The following is a 22,222-nucleotide window of genomic DNA, read 5'->3' as shown; positions in this document are numbered from 1 at the left end:
TTACAAAGAACCTATGAGCGGAAGCGGTTTGTCCAAACTCCATTGTGAAAGAACCCATACATTTACAGTCATACTAAAAATATTATGCATTAAATAATAAATTACAGCATGTTTTGAATTAAATACAAAGGATGAGACACTTTACCTTTGAAGAACCTTTCTTCAAGTGTATCCCTCGATCGTTCACCAATGCGTCAAACAGCACGAATGCAATGAGCAAGACAATCTCCCTCGAACGGCAACGAGTAGACCCTTGATCCTTGAAAAATCGAACATAACCACTAGATTACCTTGGTATTCTCGGTGTGAGAATCTAGGAGTGGTGGGCTCTGGCTTATTTTTGTTTGAGGGAAGGTTTAGAGTGGAGGAGACGATCGAGTAAACGAACGAACTATCATGTAGAAGATGAAGTCTATCGCATAGACTAAATACTCGATCGTTTAATCTCTCAAGCTATCGTCTAGTAAACTCGACGCTATTGTGTAGTCACTCAATGGTTAATAATCTGAGACAATTTTCATGTAATAATTAAAAACCAATTTTCATCTTTATTCCACTTTGCCATAAAATCGTATAACTACCCACTAAGGGTGGTTTTTGAGAAAAATGCATTTAATTATCAAATAATTAATAAATATAAATAAATATGATAACTAACTTATCATATTATATTTATAACCTATAGTTTTAATATTGCATCATATACAATATATAAACTATAGTTCTTTTTCTATTTTATGGCATTTAATATAAATCATATTTATATTAAATTTAATAACTATGAATCTTATTCATAGAAAATATATTTGAATCATATTCAAATATTAGTTCCTCCAATCAAATAATAATGTATCAAATACATTATATCAGTTATATCATATATAATTGAATTAATTTAATATTGTTGGGGTTTGTGCCCTAAAGTCTCGTGTCCTATAGTTTATAAACACATTTTGTATGAACGCTTGTGATATATAATATATGATATTTACTTTACTTCTTGACTTTGCACATTTAGATGTTTTATTTGCTTTACCACAAACCAATAAACTTAAAATTCCTGGTTGTCTTTATGTAACTTAAGCATGTATGTGGTGACATACAAGTGGATCATATCTTAAGTGACAACCAAAATGGTCTGTAGTATGTGGATATAAGAGGGAAACCTTATCCTAACTATCGCTTACCTTTTACTAAACGATCGTTTAGCGCCCGAGTTTTTCTAAACAATCATTTAGACGATCGCTTAGCTTTTCCTACACGATCGTATAGATGATCGCTTATCTTTTCCTACACGATCGTATATTTCACCTAAACGATCAAGCATTTTGTCTATACAATAGATGAGTCTTTCTTCCACTTGCTTGATCGTTGTATACAATCTCCCTTCCTCTTCCCCTCTACCAAATCCGAACAAAGCCCACCCTTTGGATTCTCACTCTGAGAATACTGAGAGCTCTAAGTAGTGGTGTCGTCCCCATTTCCTTCTGTTCGTGTGGAGACTGTTCGAAGTAGACGATTGGGAGTTACTGAACGATAGCTTGTCATTCCAGTGAAAGTGAGATTTGCTGTGAAGAAAAAGTCTTCAACTGGTATGATCTCCAACTGGTATGATCTCTCAGTCTCTTATTTATTGATTCTCTAAGTATGCCAATAATTTAGCGTTGTGAATGCATATTTGTATGTTTGAATGTACATGTAGAAATTCTATAATAATGGATTGGAAAGATCCGCTTCCGCTCATAGGTACTCTTGAATAAGAGTTCCTTCAATTGGTTTCAGAGCCAGGTTTCTGATATTCCAATTCAATGCTGCAAAAGAATTGCATTTACATTCTCGGTTGGTGCAGCATGTCTACTCTTTGTTTTAATTGTTAAATCATTTGTGGATGTGTGGATTAATGGAGTTTTCTGGGATGTAACTTCGGTTTGATAAATTCTTCAGTTAATTGTAAAGGCCCCTGCATTTTTTGGGCACAATTAATTGCTATTGAGTCTGTAATTTTAAAGTTAGTTTGAGTCTTGAGTCGTTTGTGAAGAAGTTTAGAGCAAGGGTTGCTGTTCTTCAAGGAAGAAGACGATCAAGCGTTGGTCGTGTTGTGTAGACGATGAGGTAGATGATTGCTGAGTATCGGATGCTCGATTGTCGTTTAACGCGTGCGCGCACTAGACAATCGTATAGCTCAGCAAGCCTCATCACTTAGTTACTTACTATACTATCACGGAGTAAATGCGTGGTAAATCGTTTCCCTTTCGCGTGTTAAGCGATCGTCTAGACGATCAGGCTTTGCCGCCTCATTGTCTTCTATGCGATCATTTAGCTTTCGCGCTATCATCTAGTGTGCACTACACGATCATTTACCTAGAGGTGTTTACTAAACGATAGAGCTTCACCCAGCGATTCAAGACCCGGTTCGCTTGTGAACCAGTTTGCTAGGTGGAATAATGTAATAGATAGAATTTTCATTCCGGTTTTGTGTTGGTTTATCCCAGTCCATTAATCCATAGTTTTATACATGCGATGTATATTTTTTTATGTCATATGGTATGCACATATAGATAAATCCCACATTAGGCTATGCACTGGTCATGCATCTTCTCTTTATTATAAGTGTTATGATGATTTAGAGAAGCATAATTTAAATTATGTTAGTGCATGTATATGCATCATAGAATATAAGAGTTATATTTATGTATGCATTATTTATTAAGCGTTATATTTATAAGCGTTATAAATACCTCGTTATGTGGCATGTATGTCTTAGTTGTTTCTTTTATAAAGGTTATAAAATGAAATTAGAGCTAAGGCGAGTTCTATCTAGGCTGGGATATTTAAGATAACGGCAACGGAACACCCTACCTAGGAACCTACCTGGAAAGGTGAATTAGATAGTTTTGATGCATGCATACAAGTTAAGGTCAATCCATTGAAAAGTTTAATGTGACTACTTGAACTTTTTTTATTTCAAAGACAAAATTTTTTTTTTAGCAGACTTAATAAATGACTTAGATTATAATCAGTAGCCAGATTGTCTAAGTTAATAAACCTCTAGGTAGAACATTCACTCGAAAGTACATGGGGCATATGATGCTTTATTTAAACCTTTCGTGTTTCTCCCTTATTGTCCACACTATGAGATCTATCCTTGGCCTCGTGACACCCTGAGAATGTCCCCCTAAGGGATGGTGTTTAAGTAGGTCAATATCAAGGTGGATAGAGAGAATGTTCATAGTAAGTGGGAGCGGGAAATGCGACAGCATATCCCACGGTCTCTCTCGTTGGATTAAATAAAGTTTCTGCGCATCGCCTCGAGGCACCCTGGGAGTGTCCCCCTATAAGATGGTTGTTTTGTGCGTTTCTTTATTTGATCTCCTGTAAGAGGATAAGGTTACTTAGTCTCTTGTTCTAATCTGATTTTTCCCTACGGTAAGCGCATTAGGGTGGGACTCTGGAGCTGAAAACGAGGGGTTACACTTACGCAGAATTGTTAATGGTTAACAGCTCTAGATCAAACAAATGGTGGCTATTAGGTTCATTTCCAAGAGTTAGTTCTGCCTAATGGTTGAGAATGTCTCATCCCAATGAAGGGACATCTGATCACCCCACCGGTGACGTTTGTCTTCCCTTGCTGGGGCATCATTACAAAATAGAAATCTTATCACTTAAGGTACTTGGAAACTATTTTGCTAAAACTAATTGGTTAAAAATTTGGTTTTGCAAAGTCTTATAAAAGTTTTTCATTTTTCAGCAGCAGTTTTAAATGGCTACAGCCACTATCAGTTTACTTAGTGCAAAAAAATTGAATGGCCAAAACTATTCGAGTTGGAAACATATGCTCACAACGATACTCATCATTGAGGATCTGAAGTTTGTCCTTATGGAGAACTGTCCTCTTATTCCACCTTAGGATGCTACTTGAAATATTCGGGCAGCATAGAGCGTTGGACACGGGCAAACGAGAAGGCCTGAGCCTATATCTTAGCTAGTCTTAGTGATGTGTTAGCCAAAAACCATTAGCCCATGGTCTCAGCACGTGAGATCATGGAGGCCTTGTAGGGAATGTTTGGACAGTCGTATGGATAGCTTAAGCACAAGGCTTTAAAACACATCTTCAGCTCTAAAATGGGGGGAAGCACCTCTCTTCGTGAACACGTGCTGAATATGATGATCCACTTTAACGTGGTGGAGATGAATAGGTCTAAAATCGACGAGGGCAGTCAGGTTGGCATTATCATGCATTCATTACTAGAAAGCTTCTTCCACTTTGTTAGCAATACAATTCTTAACAAAGTGGACTATACCTTTACTACTCTCCTCAACGAGTTGCAGACTTACCAATCCTGGCTGAAAAGTAAGGAGAAAAAAGGAGGTGAGGCAAATGTTGTCTCGTCTTCTAAAAAGTTCCATCAAGGTTCGACCTCAGGAACGAAGTCTACACCTTCAACTTCTAACTCTGAAAAGGGGAAGAAGAAGAAGGGTGGTAAAGGGAAAGGGAAAGCGCCTGCTAACCCGCCACCTGTCGCCCATAAGAAGCGTCCACCACCGGTTGAAAAAGGAAAATATTTTTACAGCATCTAGGACGGACACTAGAAGAGGAATTGTCCTTGCTATCTGAAGGAAAGGAAGGCAGCCAAGGCTAAGGCCAAGGTAGACAAAGGTAAATGTGATTTACTTGTGTTAGAAACTTGTTTAGTGGAGAATGATGATTCTGCCTAGATAATTGATTCGGGCACCACTAATCATATTTGTTCTTCTTTTTAGGGGATTAGATCCTGGCAACAGTTAGAGGCTGGTGAGATGATGTTGCGAGTAGGCACCAGACACGTCATCTCAGTTGTGGCAGTGAGAGGCGTCTAATTAACTTTACATAATAGGTTTCTTATATTAAAAGATGTTTTTGTAGTTCCTGAACTAAAAAGGAACCTTATTTCTGTAAAGTGTCTGTTACAATGCAATTACACTCTTTCTTTTAAATTGAATAAAGTGTTTATTCATAAGGTTGGTATTGAAATTTGTATAGCTAAACTAGAAAATAAGGTTGGTGTATGTGCTAAGACCGTTAGCCTTAAGTTCCCTCCATAACATAGAGATGTTTAAATCTGTCATAACTCAATCTAAACGCCAACGAGTTTCTCCAAAATAAAATGCCCAACTTTAGTACCTTCGATTAGGGCACATCAATCTCAATAGGATTGAGAGATTGGTGAAGAATGACCTTCTAAGCGAGTTGAAAGAAAATTCTTTACCAGTGTGCGAATCTTGCCTTAAGGGTAAGATGACTAAAAGACCTTTTACTGGAAAAGGTTATTGAGCCAAAGAGCCTCTAAAATTAGTACATTCTAACCTTTACGGTCCTATGAATGTGCGAGCTCGAGGAGGCTATGAGTACTTTATCAGTTTTACTGATGATTACTCTAGATATGGGTATATTTATTTGATGCAACGAAAGTCTGAATCTTTTGAAAAGTTCAAAGTATTTAAGGCTAAAGTTGAGAATGCTTTGGATAGACGGATTAAAACACTTCGATCAGATCGAGGTGGAGAGTTTTTGGATTCTGAGTTCCAGGACTATTTATTAAAACATGGAATCATTTCTCAACTCTCAACACCGGGTACACCTCAACAGAATGGTGTAGCGGAAAGGAGAAACAGAACCTTGTTGAACATGGTTCGTTCAATGATGAGTTACGCTTCCTTACCAGACTCGTTTTGAGGTTTCGCATGGACACTGTGGTATATATACTCAACCATGTTCCTTCTAAGAGTGTTGCGAGAACACCTCTAGAATTGTGGAACGGAAGTAAAGCTAGTTTACGTCACTTTCGCATATGAGGTTGCCCAGCACATGTGCTTGAGGCAAATCCCAAGAAGTTGGAATCATGGTTGAGGTTGTGCCTCTTTGTAGGCTATCCCAAAGGTACACGAGAGGGTTACTTTTATGATCTATTCGAAAATAGGGTGTTTGTTTCCTCGAACGCTACTTTCCTGGAGGAGAATCATATCAGGGAGCACAGTCCACGTAGTAAAGTCGTGTTACGTGAGCTTTCCAACGAAACTACTGAAACTTCAACAAGAGTTGTTAAAGGACTTGCTTCATCAACCAGAGTTGTTGATGATAGTTCATCTGGTAGATCGTTCCACCTCAAGAGTTGAGGGAACCTTGACGTAGTGGGAGGGTTACAAACCCACCTAATCACTATCTGGGTTTCACAAAAATCCTAGGTATGATGGCAAATGGTGACGTCGAGGATCCGTTATCTTATAAAAAGGCAATGAAGGATGTTGACCGAGATGAATGGATCAAATCCATGAATCTCGAGATGGAGTCGATGTACTTCAACTCAGTATGGGATCTTGTAGATCAGCATGATGGGGTGAGACTTATAGGTTGTAAACGGATCTACGAGCGTAAACGAGGTGCTGATGGGAAGGTGCAAACCTTCAAGGCTTGACTTATGGCAAAGAGTTATACCCAAGTGAAGGGAGTCGACTATGAGGAGACTTTCTCACCTGTTGCCATGTTAAAGTCGATCCGCATCCTCTTGTGTATTGTCGCTTATTATAACTATGAGATCTGGCAAATGGACATCAAGATGGCTTTTCTGAATGGCAATCTTAAGAAGACTATTTACATGGTGCAACCTGAACGATTCATTGCCTAAGGTCAAGAGTAAAAAGTTTGCAAATTGAATCGGTCCATTTATGGGCTAAAACAGGTGTCTTGATCTTGGAATATTCGGTTGATACTGCGATCAAATTGTATGGCTTTGACCAAAACGTTGATGAATCTTGTGTCTACAAGAAGATCGTCAACAGTTCAGTAGCTTTCTTAGTGTTATATGTAGACGATTACTACTCATTGGGAATGATATAGGTCTACTGACTGCAGTTAAGAACTGGCTAGCGACCCAATTCCAAATGAAAGATTTGGGAGAGGCTCAGTTTGTTCTGGGTATATAGATCTTTCGGGATCGTAAGAAAAAAGTACTGGCGCTGTCTCAAGCATCATTTATTGACAAGATCTTGCTCAAGTACTCGATGCAGGACTCCAAAAGAGGCCTACTACCAGTCAGGTATGGAGTCACTTTGTCTAAGGACATGTGTCCTAAGATGCCATAAGAGGCTGAGGAGATGAGACAAGTCTCATATGCATCTACCGTTGGCAGTTTGATGTATGTGATGCTCTGCACTAGGCCAGACATCTGCTATGCTATAGGAATAGTCAGTAGGTATCAGTCTAACCCAGGCAAGGGTCACTGGACCGCAGTTAAGAACATTCTCAAGTATCTTCGGAGAACAAGGGACTACAAGCTCGTGTATAGGTCTAGGGATTTGATCCTTACTTGATACAAAAATTCTGACTTTTAGATTGATAAGGACTCTCCTCTATTCCCGATATAGCTATAGCACGGTGGAGTCGGCTCCGGCTAATGGAGGGCGAGATCACATTCACTTGCTTGCCGCCCGGCTCCATAGTAACAAAGTGGAAAGTAGGCCCGCCCCCATAACCACACGGGAGGGTAATAGATCGACTTTCATGCTAGTTCTTGCTCCAGCATGAAAGTTCCATTTCAGGGAAGGACGACGTACCATGATACTTTCCGTTTTGTCGAGCCCAGCTTTGGTCTCTGGTTTGATGGGTCTACTATCTTTTCTAGTTTACTGCATCCGTAACGATTTCACTCGTTCGAGTTAATAGTTAATCAAGAGCAACCACCCCCCTATGTGCTGATCGCTAGCGCTTCTTTTAAGAACGTTTAAAAAAAGTTAATCTGAAAGTGACGCCGCTAAGGCTACTGGATCTTATGGAGCTTGGTCATGCACGACATGGTCAAGTCTGATCATAGAAAAGATTCTCTTCAAGCGAACCAGCCTACCGCTCCGGGCCGGGATCGATGAGTGGAAGTCATAAAAAAGAGATCTTTCTCTTCGTACCTCAGATCAAGAGGAAGGGTATTAAGTTGGCCTATATATAAATATATATTATATATAAAAAGTTCGGGCCCCCCAGTCGTCGCAGAAGTCCCTCACTCGGGTATCAGAACGAGAAAGGATATAACGGTGCATTGAAAGATCCAACAGTCAAAATTTTTTCCTTGTGCGGTATCAGTAGCTTTGTAAGAAGCCAGAGCTCTCTCTGGCACTGATGGAGGAGCTTTAGTGTGGTGGAGCATTAAGCAAAAATGCATCGTCGACTCCACGATGAAGGTCGAGTACGTAGCAACTTGTGAAGCAGCTAAGAAGGCCGTCTAGCTCAGGAAGTTTTTGACGGAGCTGGAAATTATTCCAGATATGTCTAAGCCCATCACTCTTTATTGTGACAATAGTGGTGTTGTGGCGAACTCCAAGAAGCCTCGGAGTCATAGGCGTGATAAACACATAGAGCGGAAGTATCATTAGATCTGCGAGATAGTGCATCAAGGAGACGTGATTGTCACGAAGATCGCCACAGAGAAAACTGTTGCTGATCCGTTTATGAAGGCTTTCATGGCTACAGTGTTTGAGGGTTACCTTCAGGGTCCGCCCGTGGCTGGACTAGGGTAAGTGGGAGATTTTATTGTATTGGGTTTTTATGTCCTAGTTTATTGTTTTGTACTTGTTTTTGTACACCCCATTTCGCTTTAGGACAAGTTGGAGATTTTTGGGGTTTGTGCCCTAAAGTCCCGTGTCCTGTAGTTTGTAAACACATTTTGTATGAACGTTTGTGATGTATAATATATGATATTTGCTTCACTTTTTGACTTTGCACATTTAGATGTTTTATTTGCTTTACCACAAACAATTAAACTTAAAATCTCTGGTTGTCTTTATGTAACTTAAACATGTATGTGGTGAAATACAAGTGGATCATGTCTTAAGTGACAACCAAAATGGTCTGTAGTATATGGATATAGGAGGGAAACCTTATCCTGGTAATGCTACAGACGCGGTCCTGTTTATGGAATAGTTACAAGTGTTGTGACTTGTCACAGATGGTCTGATCCTGATCATTCGTGTAGGAGACATGCGAGCGGGGGCGTCCTATACAAAGAGTTTGTATAATACTTGACCACGAAGTGTGGACGTCTCGTCATATAACTCCGTTCATGACAGAGACTTCACTTCACTTGGATGAACATAGGTAACATGACCTCAATCCTTAGTGAGTTGAGAACTCTTGCCATTGAGAGCGGTCCTTTGATTTTCATAGTTCAAGTGGCCAGAGCGCCAACTCAAACCTACCACTTTGGGGATTCGTCTTATTTGGGAGCTGGGAACTCACATTCACAAGATGAAGTTCACTCATTCTCCAAAGCAGGGGTAAGTAGATAGATTGCTCCCTTAAGGGCTAATCTCGAGGCTTGAACAATGTGACACCACACATCTTCTCATGGTCCGAGAGGTGTTCACACATAGTAGGACTATGTTGTATTGTTCATTAGAGGGATCAGTGGTATTTAAGGAATAAGATGTAACTATAGGGGCAAAACAGTAAATTGGCCCAGGTGTACTTACAAGCATTTATGAAGGGTCATCGTACTGATGATTGGTTATATCCAATGGACATAGAAATATATTTATGGTAAGAAAAGTTCAGCTGTCAGTCTTTAATGGAATGCCTGGCAGTTAACGAATGGTGGATATTGTGGCTAAAGAGTTCAGTCAGTTATTCACGTACTGTTGGAGCTTCGAGCCATAGGTTCATAAGGTCCCCTTAGTAGCTTGGATAAAAGTTGAGAATCAGTTTTTGGGTTAGTTTGAAATATTCAAATTGACAAGAGGGAGTTCGATTATATATGATATAATTGAACTAGGTAATTATATATAATATAATTAGTTTTATGTATGAGATACATTAATTTGGAGGAAATTGGATATAAACATGATTTATATCTAGTGGAGGAAAAATACTATGGTTAATATATGATATTAAGCCATAGGTTATGAATATAATGAGATTATATTTATTATTTATTAATTGGACATTCATGGGATATTTGGTCAGCGTCTCTTTTGTTTTCATAACGGATGAGTAAGATGAAGAATTGTTTTGAGACATTTAAATAGCTCACGGTGTGTTAAGCATTGTATACGTGACATAGTGTTAAAGTGTGTCATCGCTTAGTAAAATCAGAGTCTATACGATAGTGCTAAATGATTGCTTAACTATACGATAGGCAAAATGACTGTTTTAACGCTTACACCTGCGTGCGCTATTTACTAAACGATCGCTTACCTTTTACTAAACGATTGTTTAGAGCCCGAGTTTTTTTAAATGATTGTTTAGACGATCGCTTAGCTTTTTCTACACGATCGTATAGACGATCGCTACATGATCATATATTTCACTTAAACAATCAAGCATTTTGTGTATACAATAGACGAGCCTTTCTCTCACTTGCTTGATCGTTGTATATGATCTCCCTTCCTCCTCCCCTCTACCAAATCCGAACAAAGCCTACCCTTTAGATTCTCACTCTGAGAATACTGAGGGCTCTGAGTGGTGGTGTCGTCCCCATTTCCTTCTGTTCGTGTGGAGACTGTTTGAAGTAGATGATTGGGATTTGCTGAACAATAGCTTTCCATTCCAGTGAAAGCGAGATCAAGCATTTTGTCTATACAATAGACGAGCCTTTCTCCCATTTGTTTGATCGTTGTATACGATCTTCCTTCCTCCTCCCCTCTACCAAATTCGAACAAAGCTCACCCTTTGGATTCTCACTCCGAGAATACTGAGGGCTCTGAATGGTGGTGTCATCTCCATTTTCTTATGTTTGTGTGGAGACTGTTCGAAGTAGACGATTGGGAGTTGCTGAATGATAGTTGTCGTTCTAGTGAAAGCGAGATTTGTTGTGAAGAAAGAGCCTTCAATTGGTATGATCTCTCGGTCTCTTATTTATTGGTTCTCTAAACATGCCAATAATTTAGCGTTGTGAATGCATATCTATATGTTTGAATGTATATGTGGAAATTCTATCACAATGAATTGAAAAGATCCGCTTCCGCTCATAGGTACTCTTGAATAAGAGTTCCTTCAAATATATCATATATAATCAAACTCCCTCTTATTAATTTGAGTATTTCAAATTAACCCAAAAACTAATTCTCAACTTGAATCCCTTGAGCTACCAAGGGGACCTTATGGACCTGTAGCTTGAAGCTCCAACAGAACGTGAATAACTGACTAAACTCTTTAATCACATTATCCACCATCCGTTAACTGTCGGGCACTCCACTAAAGACCGACAGCTGCACTCTTTGCACTACAAATATATTTTTGTGTCCATTTGATATAACCAACCAACAGTACGATGACCCTTCACAAATCGCTCGTAAGTACAGTTGGACCAAATTACCATTTTGCCCCTATAATTACATCTAACTCCTTAAGTACCACTGACCCCTCTAATAAACAATAGATCATAGTCCCACTGTGACTAAACCCCTCTCGAGCCAAGAGAGTGTGTGGTGCCACATTGTTCAAGACTTGGAATTAGCCCTTAAAGGAGCAATTTATCTACTTACCCCTGCTTCGGGGAAGGAGTGAATTCTATCTTGTGTAGCTGAGTTCCCAGCTCCCCAATCAGATGAATCCCCAAAATGGTAGGCTTGTTGAGTCGGCGATCTGGCCACTCTCACCCATGCAAATCAAATGACCGCTCATAACTCACTCAAGATTAAAACCATGTTACCTATGGTCATCCTAGTGAAATGAAACTCTCAATTATGAACAAATTTATATAACGAGACTAAACATTTTGTGGTTCAGTCTTATACAAACTCCTTTGCATAGAATATCCCCGCTCACATGTCTAATACATGAATGATTAGGATCATATCATTTATAGCACTTTACAACATTTGTAACACTTACAAAGTGGGCCACACTCGTAGTGTCACTAGGATAAGGTATCCCTCCTTATTCATATACTACAGACCATTTAGGTTATCACTTAAAACACGATCCACTTGTATGTCTCCACATACATGTTTAAGTTACAATGATAACCATGGATCTTAGTTTATTGGTTTGTGGTTAATGCAACTAAAATATCAAATATTTCATAGACTGAAGTGAATAAAATATCATATATTATAAATCACAAATGTTTGTTCATACAAGTGTTTACAAACTACAAGACCCTACAAGATTTAGGGCATCAACCCCAACAGAAAGATGCAAGAGAACTACCAATCACGAAGCTATTAGAGCATATTCGCGATTGGCTACAAGGTTGGTTCTATATCCGACATACACATGCAATGACATGCACAAACCTTGCAACTAATTATGCAATGAGTATTCTGAAGGAATCGGAATTGATGTCTAGAACATATTGTGTTTTCTCGGTGGATATGCATATAATTAATGTGGACGATGGATATTTGGATGGGTTGGTTGATCTTCGTTCACAGACATGTACTTGTATGGAGTTTAATTGCATCGAGATCCTGTGTTCCCATGCAATATATGTAGCGGCCCTGAAAAACATTAATGTTCAAACATTATGTGCAAAATGGTTTACAGTTGATTGTATGCTTTTTGCTTATGCTGAACCAATCTTCCCAGTTGAATATAGACAAGAATAGAGTAAAAGACCATATTTTGAAGATTTTGAATCAATTTTACCACCGCGTATGGTAGCAAATGTAGGTCGACGTTAGGACATATTCTATTGGAATGGAGCCATGACAAATACATAGGTGTACACGTTGTGGTCAGAGAGGACATAACAAGAAAACGTGCAGACAAACATTGATAATACATAGCACTGGCCCATCTAGACTGAATGATATGTAATTATGTGGCATCGTTTAGATAGTATTAAATGACCGTTTAGATTTTTATTAAACGATCATTTACATTTTCTATACGATCGTTTAGATTTTTTAAATGATCACCTAAGTATGCGCGATCACTTAGTTAAACGATCATTAATTTGTTTAGATAGTATTAAACGATTGTTTAGATTTTTATTAAACAATCATTTACATTTTCTATACAATCTTGTACATTTTCTATACATATTCTTAAACAATCTTGTACATATTCTCAAATGATAGTATAGTCAAACATTAATTCTATTACCATAAAAATTTATTTGCCCACAACTGGACAACATACTATTTCCTATACAATTCCATATTAGTTTGTGTTAAGTCAACCCTATTAGCACCGGTTACACAGTATTCTACAAATTTAGCACAAAAAATGCCACAGTCAAGAGACTTCCTCTCTTGGAGGGTCATTTTCGATCTCTTCACTTCCCATTGCCCATACTTAAACATCTCATGTTGTTTGTCAAATTCGACAGAAATCAACATTGAAGGTATTGCTCTGGCCACGAGCTTGAGGTGACCATCAAGTATGTTGCCACCAATGTAATTTGGCATGGAGTCAAATACAAAGCTTGTGCACCTCTCTAAATCGATGGCCAACATAAGCCAGTGTTGTTTGATGTTTATTGGCCTAAATACGAAGTCAACATCCGTTCACGTTGGCTTGTATTTTTCATACTGTCCAAGCACGTAGTCAATAAAGAAGTGAGAGTCCGCCCAAAACCTCAGGTGTGCTTCATGATCCAACCAACCTACCACTTTGTCACCCTCCATTTCAATACCTCCTGACTGGATCTTAGAAGTAATATCCTCTGGCTCCATCAAAGTATCTTGGGACATGCAAGATGTAAATACATGGTTGAGTGAAGAGTAGTTTCAATAAACATGTGAAGTTTCCATACCGTGAAGCTCGAGTCAATCACCGTGAATCGACACGTGCACAAGTCAGGTTTTGAATGCAACTTCTGATGCACGTGCATCAAAAGAAGATCCATAGTCTGGTCCAACAAAGAAAAATATGAGTTGTCTGTGTGATGGCTTAAGAAACTTCTGAACGATCGATCTTGATTAATGAATAAACAGAAATACTCACGTCTCCAAGCAACCATGTGTTCTGCTCAAGCGCTTTGAAGAAATCCTTGGTCCTGAAGATATATATGACCGTCCGCTCCTCATTTTTGGTTTTAGGATGGCTTTTCCATCTTTTGTATGCATTCCACAAAACATCTAGGGCTTGGAAGCAGAGATCATAGGAACTAACAGTCTTTATGGGGAAGTCAGATACAGGGACCAAGGGGTTGGGATTGATTGGGGCTGAGAAGATTAAGGCTGAGAAGATTGTGGCTGAGAATCTCCCTTTTTGCCCCTTTTCACCAACTTAGATGTAAACTTGGCTGGTTTTTTTCCTTTTCCGGTGCTTTTGATCATTTTTTCCTATATTTAAATTAAAAATTAATGACAGTACAATATTAAGAATACTGATTTATGCGATAGTCGTACCTCGACTTCACTAGCATCCTTCTGAGTTGACGTCCCCACAACCTTGGCTGAATCTGCAATGAAATGGCCCCTAAGATTGAATGCTTAAATGGGGACTTCACTGATCATCCCAACTGGCTGTTCATTGACATGTTCTTCTGCATTGGTCTGAGGGGGATCATCTACATTGTGGGTTTCTTGGTGGGTACGAAGGGGATCTTTTGCATCAGTTTGAGGGGGATCATCATTATTACGAGGTCCCTCATTATTGTCACCATCACCATTATTATCATCACGAGGTCCTTCATTATTATTACTATCCTTAGCAAATCAAACGAACTATTCTATCAAGAGAGGTAATCAATCGTTTAAGAATATGTAAACGATCGTTTAGAAAATCTAAATGATCGTCTTAAAAATCTAAATGATCGTCTAGAAAATCTAAATGATCGTCTAGAAAATCTAAACGATCGTTTAAGACTATTTAATTTATCGTCTAGAAATGCATACCTCATTCAGATGTGGACCATCGTCTTCATTTTGTTCAATTTTTGGCCCATCAAATGATGTTGGATAATAAATGTATCTACCATCTGACGGCCCATGGTAGTCATGTTCGCCAAATCTTTACGAACTTCTTTAATTTCCTCCCTAAGAATCTTGTATGATTTGGAATGACAATACCTTGAGGACATCTGTTGCCTATGTGGTTCCGACTCTATTGGGTTAGCCCGAACCGGCATATGTGGTTTTGGATCTATACCTTGCACATTTTCAGAGCTTTCTACATGGGGTTCATGTTCTTCATGCCCCCCAAAGGACTCGTGAGTATCAATTGAGTGTTCAACCCCTTCAATCCTTCTTGCTCCAACAACAGAAACCACATAAAGTCCTTCCAGTTGGTCCTCCTTGTGCCTTACAATGTTTATACGTAAATAAATGAGTAAGTCAGAATGCATGAAACTATAAACAAATGAGAAAGTCAGAATTGATCGGTTACTTACTTTTTTTGGGTGGAAAACTTTATTGCTCAATGATTTATAAGATGAAGCACGAGAACAAGTCCATCTAAGAATTCTAGGAATTTCATCCTTGCTGACTTTGGTGGCTATGAACTTACTTGATGTGGATAAAATCTTATAAGCCCAAACCTACGATATAAAAACTTTGTTACACGTACATAATAAACAGGTTCAATATATATTAAAGTAAATCAGAAACAAAAGTACATACTTGGAAAGCAAGTACGAATCCCTTATACAGTAATATGAGGCATGGTAATCAATCACCTTTTGCTTTATTTGAATCATATGCCTCCTTCTTCCTGTACATGATAGTCTTCATGCTATTCAATGTACGTCGATAAAAGAGAGAAGACTATTCATAATGTACAAAGACGTTGTGGTCATTTTTCAATAAAAAAATATATTCACATCAAACTGGGTTTTTTTGTCTTTCCCAATCATCACCGTTTCAATAAACAATGTCAATACAACTTTTCACTGCTTGTTTCTCTTTCTACTGTTTCCTTGGTCGGCCACAACCCAGTTATCAAGTTAAAATCCTCTTGGGAGAATGTTACCTTCTTCCTTATAATGTTGAATGATATAACGTCTAGGTTCGCATCTACTACCTCCCTTAACAGAAAGTGGTGCAAAAGTTATCCATTAAAAACAATATCTATATCCAACAGTGGACTAAAGGTCATTTTCCTACACAGTCTCATATGTTCTTCTATCAACTTATTCTTAATCATAGAGGCAATTTTGTGGACTTGGCAAGCGACTGTAGCAAGGAAATATTTCTCAGCAGGGACGACCATCTTAAAAATCTGACAATCGTGTACATTACAAGAATTAGTAAACAATCGCCATCTTACCAATCTGACAATTGTGTACATTACAAATAAATCTATACGATCGTCTAGAAAATCTAAACGATTGCATAATGAAAACTAACCAATCGCATAACAGATATCTAACTGATCGTTTAACAGTTAGCTAAACGATTGCATAAAAGATATCTAAATGATTGCACGATATAAACCTAAATGATCACACAATAAATATCTAAACGATCGTGTAACAGTTAGCTAAACAATCACACGGTATAAACCCTAAATATCTAAATGATCGCACGTAACAGTTAGTTAAATGATCACACAATAAATATCTAAACGCTCGCTTAGTATTCTCTATCCGGTCGCTTAGTATTCTTTCAATGATCGATTACAAATGAATATGTGATATAAAAGATAGTCAAACCTCGAATATCAACATGCATTCTTCAAGGAGAAGAGCCTCATATCTTTCAGATCACGACGACGGTGGCAATGAAGTTCGAAGAGAAACCTACGAAGAGTTCTCGGCTGAAGTTTGGAGAGAAAACATGAGCAAATTTGAGAGAAAATTCTTCAAAGATAAATGCTTTGAGAAGGAAATGAAAGAAATGAAGTGAAGGGACCTATCATTGTAAAGTATTCATAGAGGCATGCAAATAGTCTGAAGGATTTATAAAACTGGGGGTAATTTTGGAATTTTGCATGGGCAAAAGATCAGTGGTAGAAAAGTTTTTAGGAAAAGGTCATTGGTAGAAAATTTTTTGGTTTTTGGGTCATTTTGTAAGATGTCCCCCCCAAGAGCTTGGTATGATAGGCTTAACAACTTTTTACTTGAGAATGACTTTAAAATGGGAAAAATTAATACTACTCTCTTTATGAAGGTTAAGGATAATGATATGCTTATAGTGCAAATATATGTTGATGGTATTATATTTTGTTCTACTAATCTATCTTTGTGTGAAGAATTTTCTAAGTGTATGTATAGTCAATCAGCGTGGCGATAGGCTTCGCTTCTACGACTACCTCCCCAGCCGTTGCAAATGATGGGAGAACTTAGTTACTTCCTCATACTCCAAATTAAACAACTCAAGGATGATATCTTAATAAGTCATGAAGAATACACAAGTGATTTTCTCAAGAGATTCAAATTCAATGAAGGTAAAATTGTAAAAACTCTTATGAGCATTACCACTAAGCTTGACAAAGATGAAAAAGGTAAATGTGTGGATATAAAGACTTATCGAGGTATGATCAAATCTTTACTTTATTTGACCGCTAATAGACCTGATATCATGTTTAGTGTATGTCTATATGCTAGATTTCAATCTTGTCCTAAGGAATCACATTTGTATACCGTTAAAAGAATATTTAAATATTTGCTTGGAACTATTAATGTAGGCTTGTGGTATCCTAGAAATGTTGAATTTAATTTGGTTGGATATTCCGATGCAAATTTTGCCGAGTTTACTTGATCGTAAGAGTACTAGTGGGACTTGCCAATTTCTTGGTTGTTCCTTAGTATATTGGTATAGTCAAAAGCAAAATTCGGTTGCTTTATCCATTACCAAAGCAGAATATATTACGGTTGCTAGTTGTTGTGCACAAATTCTTTGGATGAATAAACTCTTTGTGATTTTAGATTAAAGTTTGATAGCATGCCCATATTTTGTAATAATACTAGTGCTATTAATTTGACTAAGAATCCTATCCATCATTCTAGGACTAAGCATATTGATATTAGACATCATTTTATTAGAGAGCATGTGCAAAATGGTAATATTACTCTTGAATTTTTAAACTCTAATAATCAATTAGCGGATATTTTTACCAAACCTTTGAATGAAGAATGTTTTTGCAAAAATAGGCTTGAGCTTAGTATTATTCGTTGTGATGCATCTTGATTTCCTATCTTACTTGATATTATTATATAATGCATGTAGATGGGGGAGAATTTGGAAACTTTGTATGTGTCATGGTTTTAGGGGGAGCGCTTATATGTTTATTGTTCCTTTTATTATTCCAGAGGAGAAAAATTATAAGAAAAAATGTGTGATAATTGTTTCTATTGCATGTATTATTTAGGGAGGAATTAGTGGAAGAAGTAAATTCTTTTGAATGAATTTTAACCATGATCTTTTTAGTGATATGTATACTTGATATTGAAATTACTTGTTAATCATATGTCTTGCTGTCGTTATGTGCATTTTAAGTATTTTTCTTCTATAGTTTGTCATCATAAAAAAATGGGAGATGGTTGGTTCTTTGGTCTTTAATTAATTAATATTTTGATGATAACAAACCTGATTTTGTTTACTAATAATTTTATTATTTTGAATAGTTCATATCATAGAGCTCGGAACAACGATTCTGATGCATCTTGAATCATCTAAATCGAAGTTCAGATGAAAAAAGATATAGCAAAAAGAAGCGAAATGAGAAAAATACTCGAGACGGTGATGTAGCGAATTAATCATCAAATTCGACCAATTAGAGAGTGCTACTTGGAACTATAGGATGAGTGACACATGTGACTAAAAATTGAAATTGGTGGATTTTAGCTTTTATATAGAGAGAAGAGCATTAAACGAAATTGATGTTGTAAAAAAAATGATTTTGTTAAATAACAAAAAAAAAAAAGGAAAATGATTTTTTTTAAGAAAAGAATTTAATATTATTTCATATTTGTGTCTAACGGTTAGTTTTTTATAAATGGTGGGCTCTTGTTTTCTGTTGGGTTTTAAAAGATATATATATTATATTATATTTTGTTTGTGTCTAATGGTAGTTGAGTTTAAATCTCCACCATTCAATTTAACTTTTTGAACAATCAAATGACTCAAATTAAAATCTACTTTTTATCCTACTTCCCTCTCTTTTTATACTTCATCTTCTTCATAATTATTTCAACTTTTCATATTTTACAATTCTCAACTTAGCAAGAAAGCCATCGTTGTTACTCTCTTCAAGCTTCCAATTTTTATTTTTTTCATTTTATTCTTGAGAAAAATTTATGTTGTATTGTGAGGATTAAAGTATGTGAACTTAAATTTGTACACCCACTATTTTTAGAGAGTTTTATTGTGTGATTTAAAGCTTAAAAAAAATATTATAACGGTTGGATCCTAACCCGTGGATAGCATCAGGGTTGCTCTTGAACCCGTAAAATGAGCAAGGTAGCGGTTTGACTCTCATCCGTAGAAAGAGTCAAATAAGATTTTTTAATTGAAGTCCCAAGAGGCGCTTGAAAAAGTGGATGTAGGTCGTGTTTGACCGAACTACTATAAAAATCATGGTGGCCTCTTCTCTAACTATTTTCTATTTTTTTTCTACTTAATTTTAATTGCTTGCTCTTGTTGGTTGGTATTGATTAAATATATTGTCACATACTTTTTTTATAGTATTGTTATTTAATATCAATTAGGGTGTTGTTAATTTAATTTTAAAAAATTATTTAATTAGATCAAATTGAGCCTACTTTAAGAAAAAGTTCAATTAAACCCTATCCACCCCTCTCTAGGATTGACAACATTATTCAATATAGTTTATAGACAAATTTGATCCCTAATTAATTTATCAATTTATTTTATTTTTAGTACAATAGTGGTAAATAGATTCAAAATACATATTTCTTGATTGTTAACCCACTTAATACTAGTTAAACTATGTTGAGGGCAATTTATCAAAATTTATATGTGTAAGAAATATTGTTATTGTAAAGGATAAAAGCTAAATTATTGTTTATTAAAGACTCGAGATTAAGGCCATGTTTACCAAACGATAATGAAAATTGGTGTACTTGTAATAGAATTCTATTGATAGATGAATCGTAATGAGATTGACTGCAAACATAATTTGATTGCTTTTAAATGCGTTTACCTAGAATTATAAATTTGTCACATTTTACCGTTACTGTTATTGCTTGAACCTAACGATAACGGTAAAGGTAACAATAAAGATGACAAATTCATAATTTTCATATTGTTACAATAGTAATATCTATACAATAATGATAACGGTAACGTAGTGGATCCTACGTAATTCTCAAAATCAGATTGAGCAACTTTTATTCTTCAATCATATTACAATATTTGATTATAGATTTCATGGTTGAACCCATTTTATTATAATTATAAAATATAGTAAATAACAAAATGAGACTCATTTTTAAATTAGGATTGATGAATAAGGTTACCCCTACGGCCTAAATTGTTACCATTTTGATCTATAAATTAAAGTGGAAAGACGACTTTTTTAGAAGTACCAGAGTGTTTTTAAACCTTTATTATTTGGGCTTTGGCCTAAATATAGCTCCCGCAGATCATCTTTCAGTTACCCATTTATCTAATACATTTTCCGGAGCTTCGATGCTAAAGCCCGGTTGATGCTATTGGCTTGCAAGATTATATAACTACACTGTTCCACCGTCGATTTTGGAGGCCCCCCAATTAATCAAATTTCGATTTCTTCTGTTGCAAGCCGTAATCAGCTCACATTTTGACTTTCTGAATTGCAGAGAGCTTATTTAAAAATATTTATACATATCTAGCGCTTCCTGGAAATGGGTTTTCACGATTTTGATTTAAATCGAAAACCCATTGCCGGAGCAGTGCTATTGATGGAATCGAAGTGATCGCTCTCTGCAATTCGTCTCTGATGGGGAGTTTTCTTGGCGGGCTTTTGTTGCCGCTGCTGCTTCTAACTGGTGAGAGTTGGTCTGTTTTCATGTTGTAACTTGTTGTGAGTTTCTTTTCTTATGAGATATTTGCACCATTTGCTTCAAAAATTGGTTGAAGGCTTGCTGGTTTAATATTTCGATTGAAGGAGCTAATGTTATTGTGATTATTTGTTGCCGAGTATGTGGTAGTTTGTACTTTTTACTCAGTTTGATCTCTGTCGGGACATTTTATAGGATCTAAACCGATATACTGGTAAATCAACGTGTGTGCTGTAACTTGTAAATGCTTGGGATGTTGGGAGATAACTGTCTTCAAAACCTGCAATGTCTCTTATTCCTCATTAGTTTTGATTTTCACTGGTTGGATTTTGTACAAATTTCCAAGTCCTGTTAAAAGCATTGATATAGATAAATTTAACACAACTGATCAGCTTTTAAGCTTCCGGGTTGAGTGGTGATTTAATGAATGGCTTGACATGTTTGGGGATACGGTGAAAGCTGGAGGTTGAAAATTTAATAAGGCTAAACTCTTGTTTTGTCTCCACGAGCACGAGCGGGCAGCCTTTGGTGGGTTAAGCGAACTTGTGCTAAGAGTGGTTTTGTTCTTGAGACCTTGGCTGTAAAAAGGAAAAAAGAAAGATAACTATGTCTGGCATTCCGGATTGGACAATCCACTTCTGATCAAAGGGGACATTTGATCCAAGTTTGGCTGTTGATATTTGATATTTCTAACTTCATGAACAACCCAATAATTTATATGAAAATTGTAATTGCTTAAATGTCCGAGGTTTCTTAGCTTTATTTGCTGCGAAGTGCAATCTCATACACCCTCAACTTTATCACCGGAACTTATCGAAGGATATCTCGAAAGAGCTCCCACTTTTTGCAGAGTTTATTCAATGTGTGGTGGGGGAGGGGAGGGATACTTATTTATGGGAGGATCATTGGGTGGGCGAAAGGCCTCTTTGTGCCTTATTTCCTAGACTTTACCATTTATCGGTTCTTAAAAACCATGTTGTTGCTGACTTTCTTGTGTGGTATGGGAATTCGTGTTCCTTCTCTTTTGGGTTTTGTCGTAACCTATTCGAGAGGATTGCGAGGGATGTTGCTTCTCTGCTTTCTTTGTTTGAGAATCACTCTTTTAGGCATGAGAGAAGGTGTGAGGGTTTTAAGACCCTATCCTTTGGAGGAATTCTCGTGTAAGTCCTTTTTTCATAATCTTGTGGACCATTCTCCCTTAGGTGTCTCAGTCTTTCGCTCATTTGGAGGATTAAGGGCCATAGGAAAGTGAGGTTCTTTACTTTGCAAGTGTTACATGGTCGTGTGAATACGATGGATCGTCTCTCCAGGAAGCTCTCCTCGCTTGTCAGGCTGTTCTATTGCATTCTTTGTCGAAAAGCGAGGGAAGA

At 37.1% G+C, this 22,222-nt stretch overlaps 1 protein-coding gene across 1 annotated transcript in view; it reads left to right on the top strand.

Moving 5' to 3' along the window:
- The first annotated feature begins 20,469 nt into the window (after positions 1-20,469).
- The window catches only part of LOC120086459 (piezo-type mechanosensitive ion channel component), a 37,296-nt gene continuing 35,543 nt past the window's right edge, over positions 20,470-22,222 (top strand). The window contains exon 1 of the mRNA XM_039043131.2: positions 20,470-20,840. Coding sequence (XP_038899059.1) covers positions 20,792-20,840 — 49 coding nt within the window. The 5' untranslated portion in view covers positions 20,470-20,791. The remainder of the gene's footprint in view (positions 20,841-22,222) is intronic.

Source organism: Benincasa hispida, chromosome 9 (assembly GCF_027475165.1).
Source record: "Benincasa hispida cultivar pf3 chromosome 9, pf3_genome.v1.1, whole genome shotgun sequence".
In the NCBI taxonomy this organism is placed as follows: Eukaryota; Viridiplantae; Streptophyta; class Magnoliopsida; order Cucurbitales; family Cucurbitaceae; genus Benincasa; species Benincasa hispida.
The sequence above is the reverse complement of the archived record's forward strand: the minus strand, read 5'-3'. Positions and strand labels throughout refer to the sequence as shown.